The sequence below is a fragment of the Sus scrofa genome, chromosome 11, assembly GCF_054392235.1.
Source record: "Sus scrofa isolate SSC_HxYL_T2T_F1_AM1 chromosome 11, Sscrofa_HxYL_maternal_Yorkshire_Landrace_v2.0, whole genome shotgun sequence".
NCBI classification, from domain to species: Eukaryota; Metazoa; Chordata; class Mammalia; order Artiodactyla; family Suidae; genus Sus; species Sus scrofa.
In genome coordinates this window covers 71,570,576-71,591,495 of record NC_139393.1, presented here as the reverse complement: position 1 = coordinate 71,591,495, position 20,920 = coordinate 71,570,576, and the positions used below count along the sequence as shown (strand labels likewise).

The following is a 20,920-nucleotide window of genomic DNA, read 5'->3' as shown; positions in this document are numbered from 1 at the left end:
GCCCTAAAAAGCAAAAAAAAAAAAAAAAAAAAAAAGAAGCAAGCACATTTCTCTGAAATAATGAGATTGCTAAATATTCAGTAACTTCTTATTTTTTAATTTATTATTAGTACTACTATTACTACTACTACCACTACTACTATTATTATTACTATTAGACTTTTTAGGGCTGCACCCGTGGCATATGTAGGTTCCCAGGATGGGTTCAAATAGGAGTTGTAGCTGCCAGCCTACTCCACAGCCACAGCAGTGCAGGATCCAAGACACATCTGTGACCTATACCACAGCTCACGACAATGCCAGATCCTTAACACACTGAGTGAGGCCGGGGAATAAACACATGTCCTCATGGATGCTAGTCAGATTCATTTCAGCTGAACCACGACGGGAACTCCTAGAAACTTTTTATTAAGTGCTTCTTTTTAAAAGCAGAAAACTGAGCTAGGTCCTCTGGGAAAACACAACCCAGTCTACAGTTCACAAGTCTAGACAGAGCTTCAGCCATCATAGAATCAATTTACAAAACTTGGGTGAATACACAAAATAATCTGTATCAAAATATATAAACCACAGAAAGGTCTACTCAATATTCTGAAATAACCTATATGAGAAAAAGAATGGATATATATATATAACTAAAAATTTTTTTAAGAAGTCAAAATCCTTTTCATGCAAAGGTAAGGAAATTCAAAAATTCATGTAAAGGGAAACACACACAATTAAACAGAAAATTATCTAGAAATAAACCTTTGCATATTAAAACTGAGCAAAAGACCCAGGTTCTGTTATCCGCATTCATGCTGCAGCATCAAAATGACATGATTGTCAAAAAACAGTTAACATCACCTCCCAACTACATAATTTACCTTTATAAACACTTACAAAACTTAACGGCTTTTTATTGGTATGATCTCATTTATCTTTCAGGTAATAGTGAAAAAACTACTTTTGTCTCCACTTAGTAGATGCGCCCTAAGACCCGAGGAATAAAGTGAATATTGCAGGGTAATTAAGGTAATTAATTTATTGGGTCACTTGGTAGAATTTGAACCCATAATTATATCTTCTAGTTTAGTGCTTTGCTAAGGACAAGATAATGTCTCTGGTTACACTGGGTTCTAGGAATAAAGCTAAAATGAAAACATAAGGCATCATCTTAGTTTTCATCACCATCGATACACATATTTCCATTTACACGTGTACCCAGGTCATCAATGGTCTCCTGGGAGGTAAACAAAGTCAGTGAAACTCATAAGCTCCCCTTAATTACCTGCAATGCTACCAATGTACACACACTTACACCAACAAGTTAATTACATTTAATAAATTACCTCTTCTAAGGCATTCCACAGTTCCTCATCCGTATACTTATGTAAGGGATCCAGATTTTTCCTCATTGTTCCAGTGAATAAAACAGGTTCCTAAATACCCCAAAATTGTGAATGTTATTAACTTAACTTTTTATCATGCTAGACTGATTATAGAACAGAATTAAAACATGGAAAACCAAAATTTACCGTAATCATTAAAAATAAGGTTGCAGGAGTTCCCGTCGTGGCACAGTGGTTAACGAATCCGACTAGGAACCATGAGGTTGCGGGTTCGGTCCCTGCCCTTGCTCAGTGGGTTAATGATCCGGCGTTGCTGTGAGCTGTGGTGTAGGTTGCAGACACGGCTCGGATTCCGCGTTGCTGTAGCTCTGGTGTAGGCCGGTGGCTACAGCTCCGATTTGACCCCTAGCCTGGGAACCTCCATATGCCATCGAAGTGGCCCTAGAAATGGCAAAAAGACAAAAAAATAATAATAATAAGGTGCAAATGCTTGTTTACAAAACAGTACCTCTCAATTAATTTTCCACTGTACAAAGTATGCTCTAAAATATCTTGCAGACAAGAACATAAAATGGGAAAAAGAAAGTCTATTCAGCAAGCATTGCTGGGAAACCTGGGCAGCTGCATGCAAAGCAATGAAACTAGAACACACCCTCACACCATGCACAACAATAAACTCAAAATGGCTGAAAGACTTAAATATATGACAGGACACCATCAAACTCCTAGAAGAAAACATAGGCAAAACACTCTCTGACATCAACATCATGAATATTTTCTCAGGGCAGTCTCCCAAAGCAATAGAAATTAGAGCAAAAATAAACCCATGGGACCTCATCAAACTGAAAAGCTTTTGCACAGCAAAGGAAACCCAAAAGAAAACAAAAAGACAACTTACAGAATGGGAGAAAATAGTTTCAAATGATGCAACCGACAAGGGCTTAATCTCTAGAATATATAAACAACTTATACAACCCAACAGCAAAAAAGCCAATCAATCAATGGAAAAATGGGCAAAAGACCTGAATAGATATTTCTCCAAAGAAGATATACAGATGGCCAACAAACACATGAAAAAATGCTCAACATCGCTGATTATAAGAGAAATGCAAATCAAAACTACCATGAGATACCACCTCACACCAGTCAGAATGGCCATCATTAATAAATCCACAAAGAACAAGTGCTGGAGGGGCTGTGGAGAAAAGGGAACCCTCCTGCACTGCTGGTGGGAATGTAAACTGGTACAGCCACTATGGAGAACAGTCTGGAGATACCTTCGAAATCTATACATAGAACTTCCATATGACCCTGCAATCCCACTCTTGGGCATCTATCCGGACAAATCTCTACCTAAAAGAGACACATGCACCCGCATGTTCATTGCAGCCCTATTCACAATAGCCAGGACATGGAAACAAGCCAAATGTCCATCGACAGATGATTGGATTCGGAAGATTTGGTATATATACACAATGGAATACTACTCAGCCATAAAAAGGATGACATCATGCCATTTGCAGCAACATGGATCGAACTAGAGACTCTCATCCTGAGTGAAATGAGCCAGAAAGACAAAGACAAATACCATATGATATCACTTATAACTGGAATCTAACATCAAGCACAAATGAACATCTCCTCAGAAAAGAAAATCATGGACGTGGAGCAGAGACTTGTGGTTGCCTGATGGGAGGGGGAGGGAGTGGGAGGGATCGGGAGCTTGGGCTTATCAGACACAACCTAGAATAGATTTACAAGGAGATCCTGCTGAGTAGCATTGAGAACTATGTCTAGATACTCATGTTGCAACAGAAGAAAGGGTGGGGGAAAAAACTGTAATTGCAATGTATACATGTAAGGATAACCTGACCCCCTTGCTATACAGTGGGAAAATAAAAAAATTATATAAAAAAATTTTTAAAAAAATCTTGCAGACAACTGAACACTAAGAAAAGAAAGTGTCGAAATGTGTGATCTTAAGAAAAAAACTGAAGAAGAGAAAGGAACAGCCTTTGGCCTGGTGCTAAAAGCCAGACTCCTTCGAATGGCAAACTGAAGTCTCACCTGTGGAGTGGACGCATTGCAGTGCATCAGGAGAATGAGCCTCACAAAACCTCATTATTAACTGCAGGGCCAGGGTGACCTGAAACCCACTGTGACGAGCACCACACCAAAAAACTATTGTTCCTATTCATCTGCTTCCAGAAGAGACACAAGTAAATCAGTCTGGAAACACAAGCCTCTTTCTCGGTTTCAAGACAGGATCTTGCACATAAGCTCACATAGGCCATTTACGTTTTCTTCTGGAAGGCTCTAGTAACCTAAACCACAAGAACATGGGCAGCAGAGAAGAACCCAAATGGTTCCTTTCAGTGAAGGGGCAGGACAATGGGACACATGGATGTGAGAACAAAAGAGACCTGACTCTTCCACGAGGGCCCAGGACTGTTGCAAGGAATCGCCAGCCTTAAATCCTCCCGCCTGGCCTTGGGCTGGACTGTTTGTTCCTCCTCACTCACAAAAGCCCGAGAACAAAGATGAAGACATTTCCTTCCGTAGCCAAGAAGAAGGAGGACACTCGGAGAGCCTCCTGTACCTTCTTTCCCTACTGTCTTAGTTTGAAGTCTGGTGAGAGAGAAATGGGTGCAGAAGACACACGCTGTGCCACCAAAAAAAGACACAACTCTAAGCAAAATCCAAAATTAAAAAGACTTTCCGAAATGTAAGACCAGATACTGGATAACTCCTAGAGGAAAACATAGGTCACTCTCTGATATAAACTACAGCAATATCTTCTCAGATACACCTCCTAAAGAAAACAAAAATAAAAATAAACAAATGGGACCTAATTAAACATAAAAGCGTTTGCACAGTAAAGGAAACCATAAACAAACCAAAAAGACAACCTACAGAATGGGAGAAAATAGTTGCCTAAGAAGCAACTGACAGGGAATCAATCTCCAAAATATACAACCACCTCCTACAGTTCAATAGCAAAAAAACAAACAGCATAAAAGAAAAAAAAATGGGCAGAAGATCTAACTTGATATTTCTCCAAAGAACACGTACGGATAGCCAAAAAAACCCATGAAAAGATGCTCAACGTCTCTAATTATTAAAGAAATGCAAATCAAAACTACTATGAGGTACCACCTTATACCATCCAGAATGCCCATTGCCAAAAAGTCTACAAATAATAAATGTTGGAGAGGGTGTAGAGAAAAGGAAATCCTCCTACAATATTGGTGGGGATGTAAATTGGTGGAACCACTGTGGAAAACAGTATGGCGGTTTCTCAAAAAATTAAATATAGAACTACCATATAATCTTGCCATCCCACTTATGGGCATCTATCCAGAAAAAAATTATAATTCGAAAACATACATGCACCCCAGTGTTCACTGCAACACTACTTATAACAGCTAAGACTGGCAAGCAACCTCCACGTCAAGTGACAGAAGAATGGATAAAGAAGATGTGGTATATAGATACACAGTGGACTATTACTTAGCCACAGAAAGCATGAAACAATGCCATCAGCAGCAACATGGACGGAACTAGAGATTATCATTTTAAGTAAAGTCAGACAGTGAAAGACCAGCATCATGTGATATCACCTACATGTGGAATCTAAAAAGAAAGGACACAAATGAACTTATTTACAGGACAGAAACAGATTCACAGACATTGAAAAACATACAGTTGCCAAAGGGGGACAGGTGGGGGGAAGCGAGGGATGGATCGGGGGTTTGGGATTGGCATATGCACACTGAGGTATATGGAAGGACTGGCCATTGGGGACCTGCTGTACAGCTCAGAGAACTCTACCCAGTGTCCGGTGATAATCTATGTGGGGAAAGAATCTGAGAGAAATGGATATGTGTATACACATGACTGGGTCACTTTGTTGTACAGCAGAAATTATCCCAACCTTGTCAATTAACTACATATAAATAAAAAATTTTTAAAAATTGTGAAGGGAGCTCTCTTTGCACAAAGCTGTTTAAGCGGCCAACATACCTCCAAAGCACCGAAAATCACTGGTCATATGACATTACAAAAGGAATACTGAACTGAGCTGAAAAATCCTGAGACCCAAATGTAAGGTCCCCTTAAAACTCTCAAATTTAGGTTCAAAGACTAAACAACCACTTAGGCAATGGTAAGAGTTCCCTGTCAGGGAAATCACCATCACCTACTTTACATTCTGGAAAAACTTCTCACTCTCTGGAATGAGCAACTCTGTTGCCACAGGCCAGGCAATGGCGCCTCCTTCAGCTTTTCCACGAGGTTTACACAAACGACGTCAGCAGGCAAGGGGAGGCTGGTGCCCACTATTCCCCCCTCCCCTCTGACTCTCCCCACCTTCCCTCAAGGCTCTAAACCAGGGGCCGGATTCTACTCCGGGGCCCAGATGCGGGACCCTTCAAGGACTCGTGTTTGAGGAGATGATGATGGTTAATGAACCAGCTTTGAGCCCAACTGGGCGAAGGGAGAAGGGGTCTCTGTGCTCATAATAAGGACAAGAATGTCTCTTTGCCCATCACAGCTTGTGTGACCTGAACAGTTTTTCCCTCCAGGTTCTTCTCACAGAACAAGTTCACGTCTTGTAAGAGGTCTAAGGTTTGAAGCATCCACCAGGTTTTCAACATGTACTCTAGAGAGGCATTACCTAAGCTAAGCTACAAAAAAAAAAAAACAAAAAAAAAAAAACTTTTTAAATAGCGTTTTTTAATTTGTTCCTTCAATTCACAAAAAAAAAGGCTCACAGTATTAGCAGGTTACTGACAGCCATTTTGCTGGTTCAGGAGAACAGGCCAGGGACCCCATTTAAAGTTCAATCACCTGCTTCATAATCGGGGCCTCTCTCTACTGTCACCTCCCTCACCTTCTTCTCTTCAGGAAACTCCTTGAATGGGATGAGGCTCTGCACAGACTGGGGACTAGAGTGAGATTCTTTGCAGAAAGAGGAGTCCCTCCTCCTGAGCCCCTGCCAGACGCCTGCAGCTGCTTCAGGCTGAGCTGTGGTCAGAGCCCTCAGACACGCGGCAGGCCTTAAGGAGGTTCTGCCCATTAGCACCAAACCATTGCTGGTTGTCGTAAAAAGAAAAAAAATAATAATAAGGTTAAGATCTCCGACAGCAATAAGGGCCCACATTTAAATCTGTAGTAACAGTTTCAAAGAACATACTGGGCATTACTAGTATTTACTTAGCAGTATTAGATGAAAGAACATAGTTTAATAAATATTTCTCTGTTAGTGCCAAATGTTTCAAAATCAGTAAAATTTCAACAAAAAGTTGAAGGAAAAGAAGGATTGATTAAAACATTAACTGACTGAAGTTGCATTTTTCTTTAAAGCAGCAACTCGTGAACAATGTCTGTTTTAAAATGTCAATGCCTTTTAGGCACAGTGTTCACTTTGGTTTTTACATTCATCCCTTGACAATTAGAAACCTCTGTTATCTTCCAAAGTAATCAAAATGCTCACAGACATACACTGCAAGGGCAGGTAAGGGTCAAACTAATGATCATTTCCAACAGATAATATTTAATTACTCACCTCTAAGCAATGAAGTTAATAAATTAATTTTATAAACATCTGCAGGCAAAACACTCATTGTAGACATTTATAGTAGGACACATAAATACCCACAAAATTTATCGGCCCACATATTTTTTTTTCTGAAGGTGCACAATTAAACTGCAGAGTTACTAAGAGTTAGCTGGCACAGCAGAGTCATGGAAACCAATACACTTGTTCAATGTAAAACAGTAAGTGGAACATTCGTTTCCAAATTGTTTTGGAACGTCCCTTGTGGTACAGCAGGTTAAGGATCCAGCATTGCCACAGCAGGCTGCCACTGCTATGAAGGTTTGATCCCTGGCCTGGGAACTTTGAGTGCAGCTCCCCACCCGCAAATTGTATTCATAATGGTTTAAAATTTATGCTTTTAAAATTTAATCCTTTGTATGGATTGGGAGGTTGAGACTGGCATATACACACTACTATATACTAAATCGATTGGTAACCAGGACCTACTCGGTATCTCGAGGAAAACCATTAAATACCCTGTGATAGCTTATATGGGGATAGAATCTGGAAAAGAATGGATATATGTATATGTGTGTGTGTGTATGGCTGATTCATTTTGCTGTACACCTGAAACTAACAAACATTGGGAGTCACCTATACTTCAATGAAATTACTAAAAACAAACCAAAACCAAATTTAATTCTTTCTGCCACATTCAGTAGTAATTTTTTGTACTTTAACTAAGAGAACACAAGTTCATATTAGCTGTGTTACCCAAAAACGGCCACTCTGAATCAGAGCACTTAGTGTAGTAAGTGGATAATCCCTCAACACAGCTGCAAGACTGAGAACTGCAGTCTTACTGGCCCTTGTGTCTGCGCTGCTGGAAGACAAGACCCTCATTATCTTAAAAAGAAACCCTACCCAGGTTTAAGGACCTGGGATCAAGGCAAAAACCATACAACTGGTGACAAATTACACGGATTAAGCACAACAGTTTGCCCAAATTGTTTCAGTCCCAAACCAGAAAACCGCCCTCCACTAAAATACATCCTCAAGAGCAGCTATTGCTGCTGTTTCCTAAGGGCTACCTTCTCATTTCTAATCTGAGGACCTGACTTAAGGGGCAGCCAGTGCCCCTGTTTCAAGAATGAGGGAATCACCTGAAGTCACTGTACATCTTGGCTTCCTTCTTTTCTTTTTAAATCCTGTAGCCTCTGAATCAACTAATCACCATTCATAATCGGAAGAACACTGTTTACCAACAAAGCAAAGAGAATTTAAGTCCCATAAAGTCCTCTTGCTGCGACTCCCAGGAACAGTTTCATGGGATTTTACAAAGATTTCAGTGTCAGAAACAAAGTGCCGCCTGCATTAGGCTAGAATCCAGCTGTCTTTCTTTACTAGTAACACTACATCCACCTCCTCTTTGAGTTTTGTTATTACTAAGAAAAAAAGGGAAAGAAACCTAGGTAATCAGGGAGGAGTCTTAAAGACACAGCTCTGGTTCAGTTTCTTCGAACTACTGAAGAAAACGCAGGAATGGAAATACCAAATGAGCAGCGTGGGCTGTTTAAAAAATATTCACCTTTTGTTTTGTTTTGTTTTAAAAAAAAACCTCTTAAATATCAAAAATGAATCTGTTTAATCATGATAAAGATGACAGACGTTGTTCAGTGCCAAACTTTGAGTTACAAGCATAAATACTCAGTTTACATGGGATCCCTCTTCAACTGAAAATATTACCTTTGTGCCAAAAGGATAAAGATCCCTAGGTATAAAGAAACATCCAATGAAGTTTTGAAATCTGTTTTCCAGATTCTTTCAGAGAAGCAACTTTGCTTCTGTTCCCTTAATATCATCACAGTTGCTGTTCTTTCTGGGGAACACACTTCAGTCTGGAGCACAAAGAACACATACACTGTGGCTGCCCATTGTCGATGGAAAGTATTTAGGAAGTGCTTTCAATTATTACGTCTTCCTGAAAGTCAGAACACAAATGGAGAAGCACTGTCTATGCCTCCATAACTGTTTTTGAAAGGTCCCCCCAGGACTCCAGGACTGACTAAGTCCCCACTCCTCTGTCTCTGGTTCCTGTGCAGGTCCTTGCTAAGACCACATCTTCTTAGTTCTGATCTGCTCATGATGGGGTCAGCAGTGACAGGGATGAGCCTGGGACGGGGAGAGAGCACCCCGGAAGCTCCCGCTGCTCCCAGGATCACAGGGAGCAGGGAGTCAGGGAGGCTGATGTGGGCCCAGCTCACCTAAGCAGACAACTCAAGAAATAGCACTCAAGAAGCAGACCCTGCTCAGAGTCTGCTCTCAGCTTCCTAGGGTCCCTCCATCAGGGTGTTCAGACACAAGCAACACTGCTTCCTATGTGTTTGGGGGAAGAAGGATATAAGCTTTCGGCACTTAAATAGGTAACTTCAGGTAACCAAACCAATAGATTTTCTCCACCTCCATAGCCAGCTTGACATTGTGAAGAAAAATGGCTCTGCGCTGGAGAGGGTAAGATATCGAATATCTTCTCCTGACACTTATTAGCCCATGGCATATAAGTGAATAAGCCTATTTCTAAACTGATACTGTCCTTCAAATTAGGGGTACAACACTAGGAGAAATACCTTCCAGCTTTGCTCTGTAGTTGTTCACTTTTGTTATGGTTTGGGGAATCCTTTTGAGTGGGGTGATAGGAAAAAGTGGAAAAAATATCTGATGAGAATATCATTCACTTCAACAAACATTTAGTTTTAAAAAAAAAAAGGACAGTTCTAAGCTCTGATTCTACTGCTTATCAGCTAGTAGACTCACAGTGAGATCTTAACCTTCCCAAGCATCAGTCCCCTCTCTGGAAGATAGCGCTAACCTTGCAGGGCTGCCAGGAGAATCTGGAACAATTAAGCCCCTGGTACGAGGCTCACATGGACCAGGACCAGCCCAACAGGGGGATAGGGAGGGACAGTGTTTGTCAAAATGCAGGAGCAACCAAAGGATCAGGAAATAAATGTGCCACACGACCATCATTGTCTCTAATATGAACTAGAACTGATAGAAAAGATCAGAGCACAGAGCAAGAGTAATATTATTTTGTGAAGGTTTTGTTCCTGTGTGTGTCTTATGTGTGTGCCCCACACTCACATAAAATCATGATATGAAGCAGTTCCACCATGGACTGCAATCAAAAGGATTTTGAGGTTACTAGCAGAGTGGTTATCTGCTCAGGCTATGGAGTTGGAATTCTCCTTAAATTAAATCTGAATCCTGTCTCTATTTGGAAATTGACCCTTTGTCAGTTGCATAATTTGCATATATTTTCTCCCATTTCCTAAGAGTTCTTTTTGCTTTGTTTATATTTTCCTTTGCCGTGAAAAAAGTTTGAAGCTTAATTAGGCCCCATTGATTTATTTTTCTTTTTTTCCCCATTAGTCTAGGAGATGGATCCAAGAAAGTATTGCTGTGATCCATGCCAAAGAGTGTTCTTCCTATATTTTCCTCTAGGAGTTTTATGGTATCTCCTCTTACATTTAGGTCTTTAATTCATTTTGAATTTATTTGTGTATATGGTGTTAGAGAATGTTCTCATTTCATCCTCTTACATGGAGCTGTTCCAGATGTCCCAGCACCACTTATTAATGAGACTGTCTTCTCCACTGTATATCCTTCCATCCTTCGTCTTAAGACAAACTGACCATAAGTGCATGGGTTTATTTCTGGGCTTTCTATCCTGTGTCACTGATTATGTATCTGATGTTTTTGCCAATACTGTACTGTTTTCATTATTGTAGCTTTGTAGTATGGTCTGAAGTCAGGGAACATGATTCCTCCAGCTCTGTACTTCTTTCTCAAGATTGTTTTGGCTATTAGAGATCTTTTCTTTTCCCATACACATTTTAAAATGTTTTTTTCTAGGTGTGTGAAAAATGCCATTGGTAATGTGACAGAGACTGCACTGAATCTGTAGGTTGCTTTAGTCATTTTAACAATATTGATTCTTCCAATTCAAGAACATGACATATGTTTCCATCTGTTTGTGCTATCTTCAATTTCTTTCATCAATATCCTATAGATTTGGGGGTATAGGTCTTTTGCCTCCTTGGGTTTTTTTTTTTTTCTGATGTGATGATAAATGGAATTTTTTCCTTAATTTCTCCTTCTGCTATGTTGTTATTAGTATATAGAACAAGCAACAGATTTCTATGTATGGAACAGCTCAATTTCAAAACAAAACAAAACAAAACAAAACAGGGAGTTCCCGTTGTGGCTCAGCAGTAACAAAAACAACTAGTATCTATGGGGATGCAGGTTTGGTCCTGGGCTTGTTAAGAACCCAGAATTGGAGTTCCCGTCGTGGCGCAGTGGTTAACGAATCCGACTAGGAACCATGAGGTTGCGGGTTCGGTCCCTGCCCTTGCTCAAGTGGGTTAACGATCCGGCGTTGCCGTGAGCTGTGGTGTAGGTTGCAGACGCGGCTCAGATCCTGAGTTGCTGTGGCTCTGGCGTAGGCCAGTGGCTACAGCTCCGAATAGACCCCTAGCCTGGGAACCTCCATATGCCGCAGGAGCGGCCCAAAGAAACAGCAAAAAGACAAACAAACAAACAAACAAACAAACAAACAAAAAGAACCCAGAATTGCCATGAACTGGTGTAGGTCAAAGGCAGAGCTTGGATCTGGTGTTGCTGTGGCCATGGTGTAGGCTGGCAGCTCCGATTCAACCCCTAACCTGGGAATTTCCATATACCACAGGTGCAACCCTAAAAAGCAAAACAAAACAACAACAACAGCAAAAGAAATCAAACCCCAATCAAAAAATGGGCAGAAGACCTAAACAGATAAAGACATTTCTACAAAGAAGACATACAGATGGCCAGCAGGCACATGAAAAGATACTCAACAGCACCGATTATTAGCAAAATGCAAATGAAAACTATAATGAGGTATCACCTCATACCAGTCAGAAGGGCCATTATTTATAAGTCTACAAAAAACAAATACTAGGCAGATTTTGGAGAAAAGGGCACCTGCCTACACTGTTAACTAGACCTACACCATGGCCACCTACACAGCAACACCAGATCCAAGCTCTGCCTTTGACCTATACCAGTTCATGGCAATTCTGGGTTCTTAACAAGCCCAGGACCAAACCTGCATCCCCATGGATACTAGTTGTTTTTGTTACTGCTGAGCCACAACCACTATGGGAAACAGTATGGAGGTTCCTTTAAAAACTGAAAAAAAAGAGTTACCAAGTAGTCTAGCAGTTCCACTTCTGGGCATATATGTAGAAAAACTGAAAATGCTAATTCAAAAAGATACATGTACCCCAATGTTTACAGCAGCACTACTTAAAACAGCAGAGACATGGAAGCTACCTAAATGCCAATTGATAGAAGAATGGATTAAGAAGATGAGGTGTATATATATATATATAAATGGAATGTAAGGGAATATTACTCAGCCATAAAAAAGAATGAAATAATGCCATTTGCAGCAACACGGAATGGTCCTAGAGTGTATCATACAATGAAGTAAGTCAGAGAATAATTATCATATGATATCATTTATATGTGGAGTCTAAAATAATGATACAAATGAACTTAATTACAAAACAGATGGACCCATAGACATGGAAAAGAAACTAATGGTTACAAAAGGGGGACGTGGGGGAGGGATAAATTAGGAATTTGGGATTACAATATATGGACTACTATATACAGAATAGATAAACAAGGACCTACTGTATAGCACAGGGAACTATATTCAAAATCTTGCAATAACCTATAATGGAAAATCAATTGAAAAACATGTATATGGATATATGTATAATTGAATCATTTTACTGTGCACCTGAAACATATAAATCAACTATACTTCAAACTAAGAAAAAACAGAGACACACAAAATTTGAATCCTGACCCTTCCCCTTAGTTGGTAGTGGGGTAGCTCACAATACCTCAGCTTTTTCACCTGTCAGGTAAGGATAACAACAGAATTGGGAGGATTAAGTGAAAGACGGCAGGAAAAGAAGCTAAAACATGTTGAGGATTCCATAAATGTTAGGAATTATTATTCATGCTTGTAACTTGTCAGGGCCTCAACAAGCACTAAAGCAACAGAAATGAGAGACAAAGGGCCTCTAGAGCCTCATAGGAAGAAAATTCGGAGCATGTGGGGAGGACTGAGAAAAATGCCAGAGGTCTTCATGGGAGACTGGGAAGTCTGAGTGAGCACAGAGTGGTGATCAGGAAAGAGCCTAGAGGGAGGGGAGCCAGAAAAGAAAAAGATTAGACATTTATCTTCTATGCTTTTCCCCAAAACTTCTACTGAATATGTGTGTTTTTGTCTGTGTCCTTTACTCTTTAAATTTGTAGAAATAATTTGGTTTATATTATAAGGAATAAATATAAAAAAAATCACGGACTACAAAAACAAACAAATTAATGAGCAAAGTCATTCCAGAATGTGTTACTTTCTTCTTCTTCTTATTATTATTACTCAAATGAATTTATCACATCTGTAGTTGTATAATGATCATAACAATCTGATTTCACAGGATTTCCATCCCACAGCCCAGGCACATCCCCCACCCCCAAACTGTCTCCTCCGGAAACCATAAGTTCTTCAATGTCTGTGAGTCAGCATCTGTTCTGCAAAGAAGTTCCGTCTGTCCTTTTTTCAGATTCTACATGTCAGTGAAAGCATTTGATGTTGGTGTCTCATTGTATGGCTGACCTCACTTAGCATAATTTCCAGGTCCATCCATGTTGCAAAAAAATGTGGGAATTTCGTTCTTTTTAATGGCTGAGTAATATTCCATTGTGTATATGTACCCACATCTTCTGGATCCACTCCTCTGTCGATGGACATTTAGGTTGTTTCCATGTCTTGGCTATTGTAAACAGTGCTGCAATGAACACTGGAGTACATGTGTCTTTGCGAGTCATGGTTTTCTCTGGATAGATGCCCAGAAGTGGGATTGCTGGGTCAAATGGGAGTTCTATGTTTAGTTTTCTGAGGTGTCTCCATACTGCTTTCCACAGTGGGTGCACCCATTTACAGTCCCACCAACAGTGTACTAGTGTTCCTTTTTCTCTACACCCTCTCCAGCACTTATTGTTGGTAGACTTTTGGATGATGGCCATTCTGGCTGGTGTAAGGTGGTACCTCAGAGTGGTTTTGATTTGCATTTCTCTAATAATGAGTGATGCTGAACATCTTTTCATGTGTTTCTCGGCCATCTGTATGTCTTCTTTGGAGAACTGTCTGTTTAGATCTTCTGCCCATTTTTGGATAGGCTTATTGGTTTTTTTGGTATGGAGCTGTAGGAGGTGTTTATAAATTTTGGAGATTAATTCCTTGTCAGTTGATTCACTTGCAAAGATTTTCTCCCATTCTGTGGGTTGTCTTTTTGTGTTGTTTAAGATTTCCTTTGCTGTGCAGAAACTTTTCAGTTTGAGTAGATCCCATTTGTTTATTTTTCTTTTTATTGTCAATACTCTGATGGGTGGATCTGAGAAGATGTTGCTATCGCTTATGTCAGAGAATGTTTGGCCTATGTTTTCCTCTAAGAGTTTGATAGTGTCTGGTGTTGTATCTAGGTCTCTAATCCATTTGGAGTTCATTTTTGTGTATGGTGTTAGGGAGTGTTCTCATTTCATTCTTTTCCATGTGGCTGTCCAGTTTTCCCAGCACCACTTACTGAACAAGCTTTCCTTTCTCCATTGTATAGGCTTGCCTCCTTTGTCACAGATGAGTTGGCTGTAAGTGCATGGGTTGAATTCTGGGCTTTCTATCCTGTTCCACTGATCTATATGTCTGTCTTTGTGCCAGTACCATGCAGTTTTGACGACTGTTGCTTTGTAGTATAGTCTGAAGTCCGGGAGCCTGATTCCTCCAGCTCCATTTTTCTTTTTCAGGATGTCTTTGGCTATTCTGGGCCTTTTGTGCTTCCAAACAAACTTTAGAATATTTTGTTCAAGTTCTGTGAAAAATGTCCTTGGTAATTTGATAGGGATTGCACTGAATCTGTAGATTGCCTTGGGTAGTGTAGTCATTTTGATAATATGAACTCTTCCAATCCATGAGCATGGTATATTTTTCCATCTATTTGTGTCGTCTTTGATTTCTTTCATCAGTGGCTTGTAGTTTTCAGAGTACAGGTCTTTTGCCTCTTTAGGTAGGTTTACTCCTAGGTATTTTATTCTTTTGGATGCGATGGTAAATGGGATTGCTTCCCTAATTTCTTTTTCTGCTCTTTCATTGTTAGTGTATAGAAATGCTGTCAATTTCTGTGTATTGATTTTGTATCCTGCAACTTTGCCAAATTCGTGGATGAGCTCTAACAGTTTTCTGGTAGAGTCTTTAGGATTCTCTAGGTATAGTATCATGTCATCTGCAAATATGGATAGTTTTACTTCTTCCTTTCCAATTTGGATTTTTTTTATTTCGTTTACTTCTCAATTTGCTGTGGCTAGGACTTTCAGAACTATGTTGAAGAGGAGTGGCGAGAGCAGACATCCTTGTCTTGTTCCTGATCTCAGTGGGAATTCTTTCAGCTTTTCACCATTGAGAATGATGTTCGCTGTGGGTTTGTTGAATATGGCCTTTATCATGTTGAGGTAGGTTCCCATTATGCCCACTTTCTGAAGGGTTTTTATCAGAAATGGATGTTGGATTTTGTCAAAAGTTTTTTCGTGTTTATTGAGAGGATCATATGGTTTTTATTCTTCAGTTTGTTAATGTGGTGTATCACACTGATGGATTTGCAGATATTGAAGAACCCTTGCACCCCTGGGATAAATCCCACTTGATCATGATGTATAATCCTTTTAATGTATTGTTGGATGCAGTTTGCTAGTATTTTGTTGAGAATTTTTGCATCGATGTTCATCAGTGATATTGGCCTGACCTTTTTTGGTGGACTCTTTGTCTGGTTTTGGTACCAGGGTGACGGTGGTCTCACAGAATGTGTTTGGGAGTATCCCTTCCTCTGAAATTTTTTGAAATAGTTTCCGAAGGAGAGGTGTTAGCTCTTCTCTAAATGTTTGATAGAATTTGCCTGTGAAGCCATCTGGTCCTGGACTTTTGTTTGTTGGAAGTTTTTATCACAGTTTCAATTTCAGTTCTTGTGATGGGTCCATTCATCTTTTCCATTTCATCTTGGTTAAGTCTTGGAACATTGTACTTTTCTAAGAATTTGTCCATTTCTTCTAGGTTTTCTATTTTATTGGCATATAGTTGCATATAGTAGTCTCTTATGATCCTTTGTATTTCTGTGATGTCTGTTGCTACTTCTTTTTCATTTCTAATTTTATTGATTTGAGTCCTCTCTCTTTTTTGCTTGGTAAGTCTGGCTAAGGGTTTATCAATTTTGTTGATCTCTTCAAAGAACCAGCTTTTCGTTTCATTGATCTTTTCTATGGTTTTCTTTGCTTCTATTTCATTGATTTCTGCTCTGATCTTTATGATTTCTTTCCTTCTACTAACTTTAGGTCTTGTCTGTTCTTCTCTCTCAAGCTGCTTTAGATGTAAAGTTAGCTTGTTTCTTTGAGCTTTTTCTTGTTTCCTGAGGTAGGCTTGTATTGCTATAAACTGCCCTCTTAGAACTGCTTTTGCTGCATCCCATAGGGTTTGGAGTATTGTATCTTCATTGTCATTTGCTGCTAGGTATTTTTTAATTTGCTCTTTGATTTCTTCAGTGATCCATTGGTTGTTTAGTAGCATGTTGTTGAGTCTGCACGTGTTTGTGTTTTCTGCAGTTTTCTTCTTATTGTTGATGTCCAGTCGTATAGCATTGTTGTCAGGAAAGATGCTTGGTATGATTTCAATTTTCTTAAAGTTACTGAGGTTGGATTTGTAGCCCAGGATATGATCAATCTTAGAGAATATTCCATGTGCACTTGAGAAGAATGTGTATTCTGTTGCTTTTGGATGAAATGTCCTATAAATATCTATTAAGTCCATCTGGTTTAATGCTTCATTCAGGGCCTGTGTTTCCTTATTGATTTTCTGTCTGGATGATCTGTCCATTGCTGTAAGTGGGGTGTTAACGTCCTCCACTATGATTGTGTTATTGTCGATTTCTGCTTTTAAGGTTGTTAGCAGTTGCCTTATATATTGTGGTGAACCTGTGTTGGGTGCGTAGATATTTAAAATTATTATATCATCTTCTTGGATTGATCCTTTGATCATTATGTAATGTCCTTCTTTGTCCCTTAAAATATTCTTCATTTTAAAGTCTATTTTGTCTGATATGAGTTTTACTACTCCAGCTTTCTTTTGATCCCCGTTTGCATGAAATAATTTCTTCCATCCTCTCACTTTCAATTTGTATGTGTCCCTAGAAGTGAAGTGGGTCTCTTGAAGACAGCATATATATGGGTCTTGTTTTTGTATCCATTCAGCCAGTCTATGTCTTTTGGTTGGGGCGTTTAGTCCATTCACATTTAAGGTAATTATTGATATGTATGTTCCTATTGCCATTTTATTAATTACTTTGGATTTGTTTTTGCTGCTCTTTTTTCTTTCCTTCTTCTCTTGTTCTTTTCTGCCTAGAGAAGTTCCTTTAGTATTTGTTGTAAGGCTGGTTTAGTGGTGCTGGATTCTCTCAGCTTTTGCTTATCTGTGAAGGTTTTGATTTCTCCTTCAAATCTGAAGGAGAGCCTTGCTGGGTAGAGTAATCTTGGTTGGAGGTTTTTTCCTTTCATCACGTTGAGTATATCATGCCACTCCCTTCTGGCCTGCAGAGTTTCTGTGGAAAAATCTGCCGATAGCCTTATCGGAGTTCCATTGTATGTTATTTGTTTCTTTTCCCTAGCTGCTTTCAAGATTTTCTCTTTGTCTTTAATTTGGGTCAGTTTGATTAGTATGTGTCTCAGGGTGTTCCTCCTTGGGTTTACTTTGTATGGTACTCATTGTGCTTCCTGGATTTGAGTGAGTGGTTCCTTCCCCATGTTAGGGAAGTTTTTGGCTATTACCTCTTGGGATATTTTTTCTGTCTCTTTCTCTCTCTCTTCTCCTTCTGGCACCCCTATAATATGGATGTTGATGCGTTTCACGTTGTCCCAGAGTTCTCTGAGACTCTCTTCATTTGCTTTCAATCTTTTTTCTCTTTTCTGTTCTGCATCTGTAATTTCCACTAATCTGTCCTCCACCTTGCTTATTCGTTCTTCTGCCTCCTGTATTCTGCTGTTAGCTGCTTCTAGTGAATTTTTTATTTCAGTTATTGTATTTTGCATCTCTTCTTGTTTAAGTTTTATATCTTGTATCTCTTTGGTCAGTGTTTCCTGTAAGTTATACATCTTTGCCTCCAGTTTATTTCCAATGTCTTGCATCATCTTCAGCATCAACAGTCTAAAGTTTTTTTCCTGGAGGCTGAGACTCTCCTCAGGGCTTAGCTGTTTTTCTGGGGTTTTTTCTTTCTCCCTCATCTGAGTTACAGTTCTCTGTCTTTTCATTTTTATAGGTTTTCGGTGTGGTGACCTTCTTACAGATAATAGAGTTGTAGCCTCTCTTACTTCTGATGTCTGCCTCCCTGTGGTTGAAGTCAGTATGGAGGCTTGGTGGAGGCTTCCTGATGGGAGGGGCTGATGCCTGCCCCCTGGTAGGAGGAGCCAATTCTAATCCCTCTGGTGGGTGGGGCTTAGTCTCTGGCTGGGATTAGAGGCAGCTGTGTGCCTGAGGGGTCTTTAGGTAGCCTGTTTACTGAGGGGTGGGGCTGTGATCCCACCTGGGTTGCTGTTTGCCCTGGGGCTTCTCAGCAGCTGGCTGACGGGTGGGGCCAGATTTTCCCAAAATGGCCACCTCCAGAGAAAGGCACTGCTGCTGAATATTCCCGAAAGCTTTGCTTTCAATGTCCTTCCCTCACAACAAGACACATTCACCCCTGTTTTCCCAGGATGTCCTCCAAGAACTGCGGTCAGGTTTGACCCAGATTCCCTTGGAGACGTTGCTTTGCCCTGGGACTCAGTGCACGTGAAAGTCTGTGTGCGCCTTTTAAGAATGGGGTCTCCGTTTCCCCTAGTCTGGTGGAGCTCTTGTGCACGAGCCCCACTGGCCTTCAATGCCAGATGCTCAGTGCCAGATCCCCACATGTGAGAGTTTGATGTGTGGCTCAGAACTCTCACTCCTGTAGGTGAGTCTCTGTGAACCAGTTAGTTTCCAGTCTGTGGAGCTTTCCACCCAGGAGGTATGGGGTTGTTTATATCGTGAAATCGCCCCTCCTACCTCTTGGTGTGGCCTCCTCTTTTTTTTCTGGAGTAGGGTATCTTTTTTAAGGTTTCCGGTCCATTTTGGTGAAGTGTGCTCAGTCTTTAGTTGTGAATTTTGTTGTTTTTAGGAGAGAAGTTGAGCTCCAGTCCTTCTATTCCGCCATCTTAATCCCATCCTCTGTTACTTTCTTTACTTAAGAAAAATACCTAAAAGGTCAGTGCCTCAATCCTTAAGGATAATAATAGTTGCTGCTGACTGAGTGTCCCCAACAACAAACGCTTCCTCACCCAGTCGCATCCTCACAACAAATCTGTGAGGCAGCAGCTCCCAAAATAAAAGTGGAATAATAAAGGTTCTGTGTTTACAATGCTTGGTGAGCCTTATCTGTGTGGATACATAGCTTAGCAGGGTTTCATAAGCATGCAGAGTATGTGTGTAGAGCATGCTCCAAAGTAGGGTAGAAACCAATAGAACTGAAACCTGCTCATGCCAAGGTCTGTTTAGCCTTTGCTCAGATGTGCTTCCAAACATTAGGAACAGAACCAACATTATTTCTTTGTTTACACAATTCTTTTCTGTACACAAGCATAAAGCTTTTCTTATTAAGAAGCATTAAAAACACAGGGGCACATTTCTCAATCCTGTCATCCAAGGACATAAAAGGACTTTCAGGCACACTCATCATTTCTGCTACCTCGTTTCAGTTGGCCCATGTCAGAAGTGGATACAATCAAAACATAAAACCTGAAAATGTAAACTCATCTGTTTTCGTTAATCACTAAGTCGTGAAATCAAATAACAGAGGGAATCTTTTAACAGAGAGATTTTATGTGCTAAAATTTATTTCTATTTCTCCCATAAGCGATATCTTTAAAAATGTTTTACTGTGATTAAAATACACAGAAAATTTACTACCTTAACCATTTTTCAGGTGTACAGATCAGTAGTATTAAACACATTCCCACTGATGAACAGCCAACACCAGCATCCAGCCACAGAACTCCTTTCAACTTGCAAAACTCAAACTCTGTACCATTTAACAAGAACGCCCTACTCTCCTTCCCCCACCTCCTAGCAGCCACCATCCTACTTCCTGTCTCCATGAACTGACTACTCTAGGTACCTGTCATTAGTAGAATCATGCAGTATCTGTCTCATGTGACTGGTTATTTCACTTAGCATAACACCCTCAAGGTTTCTCTGTATTGGAACATGTGTCAGAATTCCATCCTTTATAGGGATGATAACTATTTCATTGTTTGTACATGCACCATATTTATTTTTTTTTCTTCTACTTTTTTTTTTCTGGCTGTACCCATAGCATGCAGAAATTCCCAGGCCAGGAGTTCCCGTCGTGGCGCAGTGGTTAACAAATCCGACTAGGAACCATGAGGTTGCGGTTCAATCCCTGCCCTTGCTCAGTGGGTTAAGGATCCAGTGTTGCCGTGAGCTGTGGTGTAGGTTGCAGATGCGGCTTGGATCCCGCGTTGCTGTGGCAGAGAGAGAGAGAGAGAGAGAGAGAGAGAAGGAAAGAAGGAAGGAAGGAAGGAAGGAAGGAAGGAAGGAAGGAAGGAAGGAAGGAAGAAAGGAAGAAAGAAAGGAAGAAAGAAAGAAAGAAAGAAAGAAAGAAAGAAAGAAAGAAAGAAAGAAAGAAAGAAAGAAAGAAGGAAGGAAAGAAGGAAAGAAGGAAAGAAAGAAAGAAAGAAAGAAAGAAAGAAGGAAGGAAGGAAAAGAAAGAAAGAAAGAAAGAAAGAAAGAAAGAAAGAAAGAAAGAAAGAAAGAAAGAAAGAAAGAAAGAAAGAAAGAAATTCCCAGGCCAGGGGTCAAATGCAAGCTGCA

At 40.1% G+C, this 20,920-nt stretch overlaps 1 protein-coding gene across 41 annotated transcripts in view; it reads right to left on the bottom strand.

The window, feature by feature from the left end:
- The window catches only part of LOC100517850 (ATP-binding cassette sub-family C member 4-like), a 174,250-nt gene that overhangs the window by 31,195 nt on the left and 122,135 nt on the right, over positions 1–20,920 (bottom strand). For 16 of the 41 annotated variants that reach the window (XR_014819741.1, XR_014819722.1, XR_014819732.1 and 13 more), the window contains one exon: positions 1,332–1,421. The exons of 9 other annotated variants lie outside the window; for them this stretch is intronic. Coding sequence is in view for 15 of the 32 variants with exons in the window: in XM_084982096.1 (XP_084838222.1) it covers positions 1,332–1,421 (90 nt within the window). In the remaining 17 variants the exon portion in view is untranslated. Of the gene's footprint in view, positions 1–314; positions 1,422–6,222; positions 6,425–8,616; positions 8,852–12,412; positions 13,125–20,920 lie in introns of those variants that run through there. 16 more of the 41 variants (XR_014819728.1, XR_014819719.1, XR_014819731.1 and 13 more) reach the window with 4 other exon arrangements.